At 53.9% G+C, this 15762-nt stretch overlaps 1 protein-coding gene across 1 annotated transcript in view; it reads right to left on the reverse strand.

Annotated features, from left to right (window-relative positions):
- Window positions 1-15762, reverse strand: part of JARID2 (jumonji and AT-rich interaction domain containing 2) — a 242501-nt gene that overhangs the window by 12948 nt on the left and 213791 nt on the right. Inside the window, exons 7-12 of the mRNA XM_016205347.2 lie at window positions 12347-13448; window positions 8815-9317; window positions 5456-5548; window positions 3445-3563; window positions 3294-3364; window positions 2405-2519 (exon numbers count right to left, since the gene is read on the reverse strand). Coding sequence (XP_016060833.2) covers window positions 2405-2519; window positions 3294-3364; window positions 3445-3563; window positions 5456-5548; window positions 8815-9317; window positions 12347-13448 — 2003 coding nt within the window. The remainder of the gene's footprint in view (window positions 1-2404; window positions 2520-3293; window positions 3365-3444; window positions 3564-5455; window positions 5549-8814; window positions 9318-12346; window positions 13449-15762) is intronic.

The raw sequence follows: 15762 nt of genomic DNA on the forward strand, positions 1-15762 counted from the left end.
GCTGGAATACGCGGTTCCCTCGGCCCTCCAACCTGGGCCACCTCATGAAGGCCTGGCCCAGCTCAACCTCCTGGCTCCAGAGTCGAGGGCTGGGTGACCCGGAAAGGTAAAAGAACCCCTCAGTTCTCCAAATACAGAGAGAGTCAGGGAAGGAGTCCTGCCTCACTGCAGCGCTCGGGCCAACACTGCAGCTGCTGAGAAATCGTGAAATGAGAGGAGGGCACCCCTAGAACCCAGGCCTGCCACACCAAGGAAGCTGCGAGTAACAGAACCCAGGCAGCCCGGGATCAGCTGGCAAAACACATGGGACAACCAGACCCACACAGGCCTGTGCCACACAGACCAAGTGATGGACGGGAGCTAAGCGGAGAAGGCAGCTATAGGGTGAAGGCTTGGGACAATAGACCCCTGGCTGGAGCAAAGGAGCCACCAGGGAAGAGGGGGTGGGGGGAGAGGCTGAAGATGTAGACAGACTTTAAGTGACAGAAAAGCCTGGAATCTCACTACAATCACAGGAGTGAAGGAATTACTGTTGATGTCCCAGAGAGGGGCATCTACAATGTGAAATCCAGGTGCCAGGCAGTCGGCATGCATAAGGCAAGTATGTGAGGCTCCTCAAGGCCCTCCCTGTCTCCCACCCATGGGCATGAGCGGGCCCTGGGCAAGGTGACATCTCAGCACAGCCCGCTCTCTGTCCCAAGTGTCCTGACAAGACTTAGGGCTGCAGAGCACATGCAGCCGTTGCCCCAGTAACAGCGGGTCAGGGTTAGGGAAGCTCCCGTGCGTTGTGAGGCTGCACTGCTCAGTCACTGTGGACAACCATCCAGCCCTCAGGCCCGGTTCCAACCTGGCACCTTCCCATAGGCCCAGCGGGCAGGCCGCCTGCTCTCAGCCGCACTGAGGTGTCTGTGATGAAATCCTTCACTTGGAGGCCAAATCCTGTTTCAGCTGCAGCAATGAAGTGGTTTTTATTATGTTCATGTTGTTTCAATGCCAACATATCCTGTTACTGATTTGTGATTTAAACCCAGGGTTTCTAACCTAAATCACATGTTTTAGGAAAAACCATAACCATAAAGTTCTCCGATCACATCCCCATCAATGAGGTAAAGGGATTAGCCCTCAGAAAGTCCACAGACTCGCCATTTCCCTACCTCTAATTCAACCATTATTTCCTGTCACCTTGTTGGACGTGCACCCTAGCACACCAGGCTCTGAGCGGTCTTCAGGACCTATGAACCCAGAGCCAGGCCCGGTGCTGTCCACAGCAGCTTCTCCTGGGGAAACGACATGGAGGACACTGGGGCTCCGGGGAGGAGCGACCACACCCTCTCCCACAGTCCAAGCAGCCGCTCGCGCCCTGAACCAGAACCAACCTGCTCTCCTCTCGGCTGCACGGTCTACACATACTCTGCCCAAGGCCACTGTCCCTCTCAGCCTCCACAGGCCGCCACCACCACTCACAGGCCAGCGCAGGGCACTGAAGGCCACCCTCCTCCGCACAAAGGCTCCCAGTCCTGCTCACTTCACCAGCTACCTCACTCTGACTTGGCTGGAGGCAGGGGTGTCATAATGAGACCGCTGCAGATGCCGGCTGCTTAGAGCGTGGACATTAGTGATGAGACTCTGTTTATCTTAAATAAAGAAAGTGCCTAATTACCCCATTAGGACAATAAACACAGCCAGTGTAGGATGAACGTGAAGCCAGTAGACTGTCAGATGACAAGACATCTGATTATTTGCAGTAATTTCCCATCTGCCACTATAAACAAAGGAACCAAAGAGCCAGCCATGGATCAGGCCTGGTTGGAGGTGACAATCAGGCTCATAGGTGGGCACTGAAGCAGGCCACCTCTCACGGGACAGACAGACATGGGCAGGGGAGACAGTGTGTGTGTCTGGACACAGTAAGAACTCCATTTCCCATAAAATGACTCTCCCCTCAGCCATCAGGGGTTGGGAGACTCTGCTGCAGAGACACTGAAAACAACCGCCCACGCGGCCGGAGAGGGCCAGAGAGCAGAGTACCCTCACGGTTAGGGGCAGGCTGACGACATGGTCACCACCAGCAGTCACTGTGACTCTCTTCCCATTTCTCATCCCTAGCATGAAACAAACGCTTGGAAATCAACAAAAAATAATATCCTAGGAAAAAAATCAAATGGAAGCAGGCAACTGACAAAAAAAAAGGGAACATAAATGAGCACGTGAAGAGGTAGTCAGCATCAGAACCATTTAAATATTCTCACCCCTCCCGTGGGGGTGGGAAACCCCAGCTGGGCAGCTCGGGCAGGGAGCTCCGGACTCTCAGAAAAGCAGCTCTCGAAGGCTCAGAGCTGGGAGGTGCCGAGAGGGCACCCACCCGCCTCGCCCCCGCCTCCCGGCCGCAGGGCCGCGTACTCACCAAATGCAGTCAGCACCAGTGTGTAAGTAGTCAATGTAGGGAAGGTGGTTTTGGTCTCGAGACCAGCATGAGGTAGAAAAGACCATGCCAATATTTAGCCAGGGAATTGTCACTCCTAGAACGTAAAGAGAGAAAGCGGCATTCTGAAGGATGGCAACGTCTCAGAGAAACCACCATCAGAAATCACTTCCTTCTCCCCAAATACAAAGAGAAAGAAACGGGATTCAAAACCAGACAGACAAACCCAGTGAGAAGGTACTTGCTCTTTCCTGCTTGCTATGCAGAAGCGAGGCCAAGACGGACACGGCACACACAGCAGTAAAAGAGCATCTCAGTGCCTAAGTCGGGCAGCAAGATGCCCCAGGGAACATGACCATGAAGACTGCTGGCAAATAACCAGCAGCCATGGGCTGGACCCCAAGGCTGAGAACAGAGGTACCAGACCCGAACTAATGCTGGAGGCGGGAGCACAAAGCTGGGTCTGAAGAGTCCCTGAGTACTCGCCTCCACCTGGGTGTGCAGGTCCCAGCCCTCAGTGACACCTGGCTTTCCAAACACCTACAGAGAATCTATCACTCAGGAGCCTGCAGTAGTCCTAAGGAGTCAGGACTGCAGCTCCGAAAACACCAATTTCAAGGTGAAGAGCTGGCCACTAAGCACCTGCCCAGCTTCTAGAGGCTGTGATGTGGTCCACCTTTCCACATACTCACCAACTTCAATTCTGACCCTATTTCTCTCTTTCCTGCAAATCAGTGTCTTGAATATATATACTCTACTCATAATCCCCCCATCCCTTTCCGGCTATGCTTAAGAGAAACTGCCCAGCTCCAGTTCCCAGCAGGGTGACACTCATTCTGCAATCTGCCGAGGCAGGGACCCCAGGACTTACCAGGCACAGCACCGAGGTGACGCAGGATGGACCCTGTGTTATTGGGGAGGACGGTGAGGTTCCATCCATGCCTGCAGGAGAAGGGGGGGTGTCACAGGCTGGCGGAACACCACCTCGTCCCCAGAATGTGGACAATGGAATCCCACTGTACCTTGAAAATGGTTCTGATTTTCCCACTGGGAATCCGCTGCCGTGCGTGTTGGTGTCCACCTTGCCGCAGTGCACGGCCACGTGGCAGTCCTTCTCCTCCACTAACCTCCAGTACTCTTGCTGTGGGGAGGAGGCAAGGGGCAGTCAGCCTCCGCTGCGCCTGGGCCACAGAGCACAGCTCAGCCTAACAACACGGGGACACTAGTGGATGATGAAGGAGCCCATCACAGGACAGTCTCCAAGAGAGCACTGAGTAGGACAGCAATGCTCAGTTGACCTCTGCACATAGATCCCAGAACTGAGAGCAGAGACCCCAACAGATACCTGCACACCCACATTCATGGGAGCAGTATTCACAGCAGCTAAAATGTGAAAGCAATCGTGTCAACAACAGGTGAATGGAGAAGCCAAAGGTGGAATGTCCACACTATGCCAAGAATAAATTCAACATCATCAAATGCCTGGATTCAGGAAGCAACAGTCTGGTTGAGGGGACTGGTGCCAGTCCCGGCCCTGCCACTGGTATATTAGGCTGACAGCAACTTCTGGTAGATTAACAAGGCTGTGGGGGAAGGGAGGGGACCCACCACTAGGTGAGGGCCACTCCGGTTGCTGAGCACTGGCCAAAGGAAGTCCTGGCCTTCTCTGAAGGACCCAGAAGCTAGACAGCCTCAGACAAAAAGTCTGAATTTTAGCAAACATTCCCATTGTGTTTAAATACTGTGTAACAACTAAAGCGAAAGCTGGACTTTCAGATGAATCCCAAGTAGGAAACTAAAATAAGCCCAGCTTTCCTCATGCTGTGGATGGCAATGAACCTGCACCTTCAAGATGCCACAAGGATGGATGTTGGGCAACAAAGGTCTCTTTCTCCAAAGAGCCACGTTCCTTTCTTTTGACGTCTCTACCACAAATGCCATAAGCACCTGTGATGGCCACACATATCCCAGAATCGGGCTGGCTGACCCTGTGGTTGATGAACATGGCCCTGGCTGGGCCACAGCTGGGGGATGGTGCAGGGTGTCTCAGGCAACAGCCAGAGCCCAGGGTTGGGGCAGACTGTATATCAACAGAGACCCACGACCTAAAGGGATGCCTGCGGTGCTGCAGACACTGAATCCACCAAGCCGGGGAAGGGCTGATGAGGACTATTGGAAGCGCAGCACCACATGGCCCTGACGTAGGGGCCAGGTGTCCTGGTTTGGCCTAGACTGTCCTGCAAGTCCCACTCCTGGGGAAACTTGGTCACATCAGGATGGCTGGGCCCCTAGCGGCCAGCCTGGGTTTATGCAGAAGAGGTGGCATCCATCACTGAAGAGCACAAGACGTGGTGCCTGTTAGACATCAAAAGACAAACTGCCCTCACACAACTTGCTCCCGCCCACAGCTGCCCTTAACAAGCGCTGCAAGTTTGGTTTCTTTCCCTGACAGGACCAAGTGCTGCCAAGGGCCCACCGATGTCAGCGTCTGGAAGTTCACAGCAGCTCAGCTGGGCCCTGGCCAAAGGGAGGTGACTAAAAGACCCGGTCTCAGTCCTGGAGCGCCTCACACAAAATCCCCCTAATAGGTCTGGGTACAGAGGTGCTCACTATCTTTCCAACCTCATACTAACTCAAAGAACAGAGCTGGCAGGAGCACGAAAATGGCACTCTGCCAATCCCACTAACTAAAATGGGAGAGGGCACAGCACAACTACGGTTTCAAGGAATCCCAAACATTCTCCTGCGTAACAGACACACAGGGAACGGGGAGGCGCGGCCAGCTGGGGTGGCGCCCGGCTCGCCCCGGCCTCCGTGTTTCTCCACCTCTGGCTGGGGTAAGTCAGGGACAAGCCAGGGGGAGGCTCACTCTCTTCGCTCTACCTTTTTTACTCTGAAGAAGTTTAGATGAGCAAGAGGTAAAACTTTTGGCTGCCCCAGTATCAGAAGACAAGCCAACCACTCAGGTCCCCTCAGGGCACAAGGCCCCAGGAGGTCACGCCCCAGCCTGCATGCAGGAAGAGCTCAGCTCACCTCAATTTCAGCTGGTGCGGGCTCCTTGCTAAAGCACATGTTCATGATGTTTCTTGCTGTTCGATAAAACGTTGTTAAAGAAACAGACCTTCCCTGGAAAGAAAACAGAAACAGGGAGTCCAGCTTAAGCCTTAACCCACATCAGGCCAACCCCAGCCGCAGGCTCTGCCCACGCCTCCCCGCCGCTGGGGCGGGCAGCTTATGCTCGAGTTAGTGCAAGCAAAGGAGGCAGGAAAACTTTCTCGAAGCAGGCTCCTCGGTGCCAACAAGGGAATAAGGGGACACCATGCTCATGGCACCAGGAGCAGACAGACCCGGCATCTGGAGGGAGGGGGGCTGAGCACCAGGAGGCAGAGTCGGCAGCAGTGTTCACTTTCTGGAGAAATGGATACAATGCGGAGAGAGAAGAATTCCTCATATTAACCATGTAAGGAAATGATAAAGGTTGTGGGCCAGTGAAGAAACTAACAGCATTAAGATGGGCCCAGGAGAGAGGCCTAGGGGATCCTCAGAGAGAAACTTGGGGCGACTTCTACACCCTGAGTGCCCTCGCCACAAGAAAACCAGCCACACATGCAACCTCACTTCGTGGATCTGAGGGGGATGGAAGTAACCTGGTGACTGTCTTGCCAAAGCAGCCACTCGCTGTCCCACTCACACCTCCCCAGGGAGGCATGTAGTGGGCAGTGCCTTCCGATATCCAGCATCCCGCCCCCGCTGCCCGTTTCCCAGTAATATTCAAAATCACCTGCTCACGTTTATCACACAGCTCTCTGTTCTAGTTTGGGAATCCCAGGTTAGATCCTATTTTAACCTATTTTACAGAATAGGTTTTGTTGTGCAAAGACAAGGTTGTAGAACTCATGCCTTTCAGTCTTTTTTGACCAGGTACATGTATCTCAATCACAGAAATACGTACTGAGCACCTATTGTGTACCAGGCCTAGTTCAAGGGGCTGCAGGTAGAGCAGTGCTCGAAACCAACACAACCCCTGGCCTTGCGGAGCTTCCTTTTGCCTGTGGATGGGAGCTGCAAGGAGGCGCTGAGTGCCCTGAGGAGCAGAAGGGACAGTAGTGAGAGGTTTCCCTAGGAGGTAACAGCTCTAGAGCATGGGGAAGTCTTTCTGCTGTAGAAGGATAGTCCAAGCAGCCAGTGCAAAGGTTTTGGCATTTGCTATTGCTTTTCAGCTTTAGAACTGACTCCATGGGGCTCCTACTCAAAGAAAATACTCCCGTACATTCTGTTCACTACAAAATAAAAACCTGCCCTGGGGGTATGACTCAGCTGGTTGGAGTGTTGTCCTGTGCACCAAAAGGTCACTAGTTTTATTCCTGGTCAGGGTGTGTACCGGAGGCAATTGATTGATGTTTCTCTCTCACATCCATGCCTCTCCCCATCCCCTTTCCTCTCTCTAAAACCAATTTTAAAACATTTTTTAAAAGTAAATAAAAACAAAAACCTAACAAGTAGGAGGGACCTAGTTTTGCACTAAGGCAGAGCGCCCAAAATTCGAGAGGACACCCAGAAAACACCAGTCAATGGCCCCAGGGTGCCCAAGGGCCTCGAGAACATGACTCGAGTGTCCCAGTGTGCACACCACAGTTGCTGAGCAGCACCCCGGCCACCAGATGCCCCACAGCCCAGCTCATAGGTTTTTGCAATGAAACCTAAAAATACCCATTACAAAACTGGCTTTCAAAAATATTCTTGCTTGGACCCAACTCACTCTCATAAAATTGACCTTCTTAAATAAAAAGTAACAGAAGTAGAAAATATCTTATTTCATGTGCTGGCTATTCAGAGTCACGGGCTTTAATGAGCAGTTTCAGTGGAGGAGGCTCCTCAGGCACACATCCAGGAAACATAGCCCAAAGCACTCCTGAATTTACAGTCCACAGGCTACCTTCTCCCTTTTCATAAAACATTTAAAATGTGAAACAGAAGGAGGCCCTCAGCAAGCTGCGGGCAGCCATTCCCCACCCCCACCATCTCTGCAAGGCATCACGGGGAGGTGATGGAGACACTGAACCCTTCTGGGTCTAACGGTAGAAACCATTCCAGACAACCTCCTTCCAGAGAGCAAGGCAAGGCTAAAGCCCAACAGAAAAATAATGTGGCAGTGGATCCAGAGGTGCAACTTCCAAGCATAGACTCAACAAGGACAGATGCACAACTGGCACGAGTCCCAGGCTCCGTGTGTCTGTGATGGGCCCAGTGTCAGAGGTCCACATCAATTTAACCAGGCGGCACAGGCCAGGCGGCAATGGGAACCTGGGGAGTGTGGCTGGGGCGTGATAATCCACAGCAGAATTTCAACCTAGCAGAACCCCTCCCGCCACACACACCCCCCAACAGGCTCACGGGGTGGGAGCAGGGTTGTGAGCAAGGGCTGCCAGGACCTCACCACAGAACATTTCTGTCCTAGTAAAACCAGAACAGGGAGCCCTGGGTGCAGCCCATGCACCTGTCAAAGCCCAGGTAACCCAGCAGAGGCCTCTCTTAGCTCTGCCCTGCGTGCCCACTCACCCTGAGAGGCACGGGAGGGAGGTAGCCCCAAGCCTGGCTTTAGAATCAGCCAAACAGGAGGCCACGGTTACCACTGCTGAGCAAAGGCAGGTGGGCCACCAAGGGCAGTGCCCATGACTGCCTCGCTTCTCAGAGGAGCAAGTCTAGCGGGATGGCTGGTACTGCAATTAAGATCTGGCAGAACTGGGAACATGGCACATTTTGTTTCAGTTTGCTGGCTCTCCCTGCCTCCTCCCTCTGCAGAGCTTCAGGGGTGAGATGTGAGGTGGTAGCTCTATCAGGGCCTCTCTCCAAGGAAGGAACTGGCCAAGCTGGGCTGGGGGACGGTGGACTATGCAGGAAATAAATAAGGAGGCAAAGAAAACTAGCACTCCAACCCAGAGGGTCTGGGCCATCACTGTCCGAGAGCCCCCAGGCCTGACTGGGCAGCTCGAGTCCTCCAGGCTGAGATGGGGATGCTTTGGGGGGGGGGGGGGGGGGGGGCGCTCAGAACAGTGGGTGGGGGAGGAGGAACTGCATCTGCATCTGCATCCTGGGTATTGCATCCCTGGCACCTGGGTACACATTCAGCTCATTCATGAAAAAGGAAATCCAAGGCCTGAAGTGGGAAAGCAACTCAGCCCAGCGGGCAGTCAGTGCAGCTGGTCCGATGCCCCGAGGCTGGGTCCTGAGCACCCAGCTCCCTGCAGACACTTCTCTTTAGTACATTTCCCAGGGAAAATGGTCTGGTGGCTTCAGGCCCCAGAGCACATCACGGCGGCCGGCCCCTGCCCGGCGCCACCAGGCAACCAGGGGGCCCCGCTCACCCGCTCCCGGCCCCACCGGGGCCCTACCTTGTATATACACTTGTGGAAGTCGCTGAGAACGCCTCTGTCTTCCTCCTCCTCTCTCACCACTTCCTTTTCCTGAGCAAAGAGTCGCCGCCGGCCCGTCTTGAGCTGGGCCTGGCCCACTTCCTTGAGCTTGCTGCGAAAGCCGTTCCTGTGGGCCACGCCGTTGATGAGCCCGTTCTTGGGCTCGAAGCGGGGCAGGGGGTGGAACTTGTTGTAGTCGTGCTCCGTATGGCCCTCCAGGGGCCCCTTCCGCTTCTCCAGGATCTCCTTCTCCATCAGCACCTCCTTCTCCAGCCGCCTGTGCTCCTCGGGGGACAGGGAGTCATAGGACAGCAAGTACTGGCAGTAAGCCTCCTGGAGCTTGGCCAGCCGGTCCTGGGCAGTTTTGGGGATGCGCAGCATGTCCGCGAGTTTGTTCCATTTTTTGAGGTCAGTCACTTGCTGCATGCCGCCCATCTCGTTAATCAGCCGGAAAAAGCAGGCCAGGTCGAGCTCGCAGCCTCCTGGGATGGTGAGGGGAGAAAACACAGGGACGGTCAGTGAAAAAGACCATGAACAAGACTCTGTCATTCACCCGAATCCTCAGGTGCCCGTGTGCGCCAGGATGTGGTGGGGCTGTGGGGTCAGAACAGCCAACAATCATCTTTGATCTCCAGGGAGCTAGTCTGTGCAGACAGACCTTAAGATGATTTTGGGCACTAAGGGGATAAATAAAGCTGACTGAGGGGCTGGAGAGTAACAGAGGCTATGATCTTAGGTGGGATTACCAGGGAAAGCCTCCCAGAGGAGGTGACATTTAAGCAGAGGCCGATGGTAGGTGAGAGCTGGCATGGAAATCCATGGGGAGGAACATTCCAGTGTCCCCTCCAACAGGGGCAGCACGTACTGGTGTACGTCCTTCTAACACACCCGGACACAGGTGTAATGAGACCAGGAGCAGCAGCCCCATCCCTGGTGAAGGAAGAGCAGGGCCTGAGTGTGCGACTCAGCCACACCCATGTCCCAATGTCACCTGGAACATACACACACAGCAGGTGTTGTCCCACTGTCCCTAATACCCCCAACACACACACACACACACACACACACCCCACCCACCCCTGAGGTTATTTTCAATCCCACAGATTTCAAGGGAGACAGGCACTGTTCAGGAGGGCACCTGACACAGTCTGCCCTTCAATTTCCCCCATGGTGCACTCAGAGGGACTGCTGATTTCAGAAGGATGGAGGCAAGTTTTCACTACATCCCTTGATCAAGTTACAGATTTTATAAAAATGCACGTCCACTCAAATATGCTGGAACGCCTGCACAGTGACGATCGAGACCAGGCGTGGGGAACCTTCTTCTGCCAAGGGCTATTTGGTTATGAAAAAAGCTAGACTTACTGAATTCCAAGTCCCACCTGCAATTGCCCTGTCACCCCAGTGGCCACAGTGGCTCTGATCACAGGTCCCACTAGAGGGGAGGCCAGCCATATTTTTGCCTTTTTCTATTGAGATTATCATCAATAGCACTTCAAAATTTACCGTTCTTGCAAATCCATTCAAGACTCCTCACCTGCCACTATCAGCCTGTTCACAGGGCCACCATGCTGCTAACTAGCAAAGCACCTCCCTCACCTAGTCCGAGCTGACCCCACTCCTTGCAACAGCAGCCTCCCATCCACTGTTGGTGAATTCTGGCAAACTGCTTCAAAACTACTAAGTCCCACCCTAGTCAATTTGGCTCAGTGCTTAGAGTGTCTGCCCACAGGCTGAAGGGTCCCGGGTTCGATTCCGGCCTTGGTCTCACACTCAATCCTGGGCCCTGGTCAGGGGTATGTGGGAGGCAACCAATCAGAGAGAGAGAGAGAGTGTGTGTGTGTGTGTGTGTGTGGGCATCTCTCTCTCTCTTTCTCCCTCCCTCCCACTCTCTCTGAAAAGCAATGGAAAAAATGTCCTCAGGTGAGGATTTTAAAAAAAAAATTAAAAAAACTATTCAGTCTCTTGCACTTTAAGACACCTGAGCTCAGACCCACACCCGAGGCCTCTGTGGGTAACGGGCAGGTCAGCACCCCTCTCACAGACAGTGACAATGCTTTACACTTGGGACAAAGAGCAGGAGCAGGCGCGCGCGCGCGCGCACACACACACACACACAAACACCGGTGACTGTACCTGACTCCTGCAGCTATGGGAGGGAGTCACGGTTAAAGAAATCCTACTCTGAACAAAAGGTGGCCAGCTGGCATCATGACATCACCACCTGAGCACTCCACCATCCCTAAAAGACCACCACTCGGGGTGGGTAGTGAGACTGGGGACATCTCACTACAGCTGGGAGGACCTGGTGCTGTTCTTAGTCAACCCAATGACCGGAGTGCACACAGGGCACAACCAACACCAAGCTCCCGACACGCTCACCTGCTCAGCCCATTCCCACAGCCCCAGGTCACTGTCCATTGCAGGCCATCCCTGACAAGGGACCACAAACCAAGAATTCCTTCAAATTAAGTGATTCTCATGCAGGCATTAGCCTGGCAGGCACCTGCTGAGAGGAATAATGAAACCTTGTCTCACAAGGAATGCCATCTCACTGCCAATTCTTGACACTTAAATGGCTGTTAAATGTCTCCTTTTCTCCCAGCCTTTGAAAAATCAGGATCTCCAAAACGGAGGCAGGAGCACACAATTTCCTTTCATGGATCTAGAGCTGAAGGGAAGTGGGTGACCTTACCCAGCTGTCCTCAAAGGAAACCCAGTCCACAGAGCCCACTCAGCCCTAACAGAGCAAGCTAATCCTGGAGGAGCAGGGTCCCGGAGAGACACGGACAGGGAGCTTCAAGGCCTGTGAATGGATGCGGCTGGGGGCCCAGGGTCACTCAATGCCAATGCGCACCCATTAGTCAGCAAGCTGAGCTCTGCAACCATCTGGCCAGAGCTGTGCCTCCTCTCGGGAGAAATGTGTGCGTCCCCTGACCTAGGGGCTCCATGAGGGCCAACCTGGCCCCACAGAAACAGAAGCTAAAGTAAAAATGAGGATAGAGAGACAAGGAGTAGACAGAAGATGGGCTGAGGTCTCCAAAAGCTCATGGGCTGAGCCCTAACCCCAGTGCCTCAGAATGCAACCTTATTTGGACAGAGGGTCCTTAAAAAGGCAAATTAAAGGGTGAGTCCTAACCCCTATGACTAGTGTCACCAGGCCAAGGGGAGAGGCCTCGGGGCGGCTGGCACCTTGATCTTGAACTTCCAGCCATGAGACTATGAGACAATGACTTCCTGCTGTTTAAGCTCCCGAGTCTCTGGTACTTTGCCAGGGCAGCCAGCCCAGCAGAAGAATCCACACGGGCAGCATCCCATCGCCCTGGACACTGCTCCAGCCCCTGCAGGACGTAGGTGACTACCCAGCGGGGAGAGCATGAGCCCTACTACCATAAATGCCCAGGAGCGCCAGCTTCCTCCTGAGCAGCCAATGAGCCAGGGAAGTGCATCCTCCCGGGAAAAGGGAGAGAAGCTGGCATCACGGATGGCTAGTGGGCAGGGAGGGCCTTACCTATGAGCGGGAGCTCGTCCATGGTGATGCCCTGAGATCTGAGGTGCTTCTTGATGCAGGCCAGCCGCTGCACGTTGGGGCCCCAGCGTCGGCCCAGCTTGTGGATGTGCTGGATTTGCGTGACGAACCGCATCTCGTCGTTGAGCTTGCACTCAGGCCGCCAGTCCGGAGGGGGGATGACCCTGCACATGCCGTACTTCTCCACCTGAGCGCGCACCGACTCGATGTAGACGAGTGGGTCGTGGAACTCCTTGGCCGACGGCCTGAGCACGGGGATCTCGTCCATGGCCGCCCACCCGACCCGGCCGGCCCCCTTCTCGGGCTTGGCTGCCGCCTCCTGCGGCTTGTGCAAGGGCTCCGATTGCGAGGTAGAACGATTTTCACAGGAGGTGCCGTCCTTGCCGTGTGCTTGTCTACCCGGCGTGCTCCTCCCGGCCGCGGCCCGCTTCGGCCGGTTCCTCTCCAAGCTCCGCTCGGGCACTTCCTTCTTCACGTGTCCGTTCAGCAGAGCTCTCTCCGCCGGGGCCGGCGCCGGGGCCGGAGCAGGGGCAGAGGCCGGGACCGGGGCCGGAGCAGGGGCCGGGGCCGGGGCTAGGGCTGCCGCCACCTTCCTGCCAGGGGCTTCGGCAGAGCCGGCCACCCCTTTCATCTTCTTGGGGGGCGACTGCGGCTTCTCTGCCTGGTGTGCCTCTTCCAGTCTCCTCTTGGAATTCCGCAGCCCCTCCCGCAGTTGCCGCCCCCCCACCTCCTTAGTGCATGACTTTGGGTTCAACCTGCCACTGACCTTGAGGCCGTTGACGGCGGGCCCGGTGGACTTGGACGCCCCCCCGAGGGATAGCACCTGTTTGCGGGTTTTTGCATTGCTACTTTCAGTTTTCCCTGAGATTGTGTGGTTGACAGCTGAACTGGGCTTGTGGTGATTGGGTTTGGTTTCCTTGACCAGTTCTCTCTTGGCTTTGGTGTATGTGACAGTCCCCTTAGTCACCGTTGCAGTGTACTTCACAGTTTTGGACGGTGAAGGTCTGACTTCGCGCATCTTTTTGGCACTGGTTGCACTTGTACCCAGAGATGACATTCGAGTGACTCCGTTTACCTTCGAAACCTGGGAGGCAGCAGGAGAAGCAAAGGGCAAAAAAAGGAGAATTAGTACCTGCCAAGAAGGCAACCTCCACACACTGGTAACAGAGACAAGGGCTACCTGCAAAGGCAAACAAAATACATAGCCCTGAACTAAACTCTGGGTTTCAGAGTCTCTGCATGACTCCACACCCACCCTTCTTTTTCCTGGTGTCTTAACACCCATGTGTTCCCATGGCTCTTCCAGGAAATCAGATGTTTCACAATGAGGACCTTTCCACATGCCCGCCAATCACCTGTCACAGGTTAGGAGCATTTCCAACAGCAAGATCCTGCCCATTTGGGGGGAAAAAGAGCATGTACAATGTTCACCCTAGAGTAATGCAGGGGGTTAGGGGCACCAAACCCTACCCTCTGTAGCTGAAAATCTGTGGTAACTTTCTGACTTCCAAACACCCAGTCATCCCTCGGTACCTGCAGGGACTTGGTTCCAGGACCCCCATGAACAGCAAAATCAGTGGATGCTCGAGCCCCTTGGATAAAATGGCCTAGAACAATGCATGCAGCTGGCCCTCGCATCCAGACGCCCAAGAGCAGTTCAAAAATACTGTTTCCAACCTGAGGTTGGTTGAATCTGAGGATGTGAAAGCCAAGAATATGGAGGGGCAACTGTGTATTTACTGAAAAACAGCCATGAATAAGTGGGCAGTCCTAGTTCAAGCCGTGCTGCTCCAGAGTCAACTGTACGCGTGCGCACACATCTGTTCTAAGAAAAGACATGCTTGCTATTCTGTGTGCTCCCCTTAAAGCATAATTTGCCCAAAGAATTTAAAAATCTATGTGCTAAAAAAACAAAACAAAAATATTGTGGAAAAAAAGAACAACAGCCCTCATGGGGCTCAGCTTCACTGCAGACGTGTGGCCACTGGCTGCGGGCATCTGTCCATCTCGTCATGTTTGAGACCAGTCCCATGACCCCTTGCAGCTGTGCTGAATTCCAGGGCAGGGGGCAGGGGTGGGGTCCTACTTTCTCACCCTCAAAACTTCCACATCGTGTTCCAAGGGAACTGGGTGAACAAGCAGCTCTATGAAGGCCGCGTCACGGCACCGATACCACAGTAACTTCATCACACACACACACGTCACCCTCATTTATAAAGAGGAGCCAGAGTAGAGTGATAGGGGTGAACACCAGAAATGCACTGACTTCCAAAGGATGAGGAAGGGTCTGTCCCAGCAGCTGCTGCTGCGCTGGCTGGTGTGGGGTAGACACTGAGTCACAGCTCTGCCTCTCAGTGACCTTTGACATGTCATTTAACACCGTGGGCATGAATTCTCATTTGCAAAATGAGTTAAAAACCCAGAACTCCAGGACTCTGTAAGTACCACAACCTCCTAAAGAGGCAGACCAAGTATCACACAAATCTTGCGGAACGCAGAGCAGAAACAGCAGCCCCTTCCTCACCAAGAACCAGAGGAGGAGGTGACGGTGGAGGAAGCCTGCACTTCCAAACAAGCTGAGGCCCAGAGCAGCTTTCTCCGCTCAACACCCAGTGCTCCGGGCTGTGCAGCTGCCTCGCCCCAGGAGCTAGGGTCCCCAGTATGGGGCCTGACACTCAAGTAACCTCTGCTCTGTGCCTAGGCCTACCTCAGGAAGAGACAGAGGCTGCTTCAGTGGGGAACAAACACAAAGATCAAACTTTTCCACAGTGTCCAAATCAGTGGTTCCCACTGGGCCCCACCCCTGAGGTTCTTATCCAGTAGGTCTGGGATGGGCCCAAGGACCTGTATTTATAACGAAGTTCCAGGTGATGCTGAAGCTGATCTGGGAATGTGCTTTGAGAATCACTGAATCAAACTATCAGCAGAAAGTTCTGAAAACAGAAAAAGGAAAGAAGCCACTGAATATGCCACCAATTTTACGCAGTCAATGAAAGCCTCAGATTCTTGGTGTGAGACTGTTCCATGAGCGAGGCCTGGTGTTCAGTGAGCAGGTTTCTGGTGAGCCGCCTGGACCTGTGAACTCAGTGAGGCACAGGCCCCACTGGAGGTGCAGGGAAGGCCCAGGCATTACAGCCTGGATTCCCCCTGCTGACCACACAATAAAGCAGCAGGACTGATACGACCAGGTAGGAAAGAGAAGGGTCTGAAATCAAGAATGGAAAATTAAAAACAAAAAACTAGCAACCTGGCCACAGTAAATTAAAAACAAATTTGTAAAACAGGGAGGAAGGGCAAAGACAAATTTTCCATGGTGAAGTCTGGAATAGGAGGTATGGTGAGGAATGCAAATCTCTCTAAATTTTCATCATTCTTTCAAATCCTTCTATTGACTAAAA

Source organism: Miniopterus natalensis, chromosome 9 (genome assembly GCF_054644295.1).
Source record: "Miniopterus natalensis isolate mMinNat1 chromosome 9, mMinNat1.hap1, whole genome shotgun sequence".
Classification (NCBI taxonomy): domain Eukaryota; kingdom Metazoa; phylum Chordata; class Mammalia; order Chiroptera; family Miniopteridae; genus Miniopterus; species Miniopterus natalensis.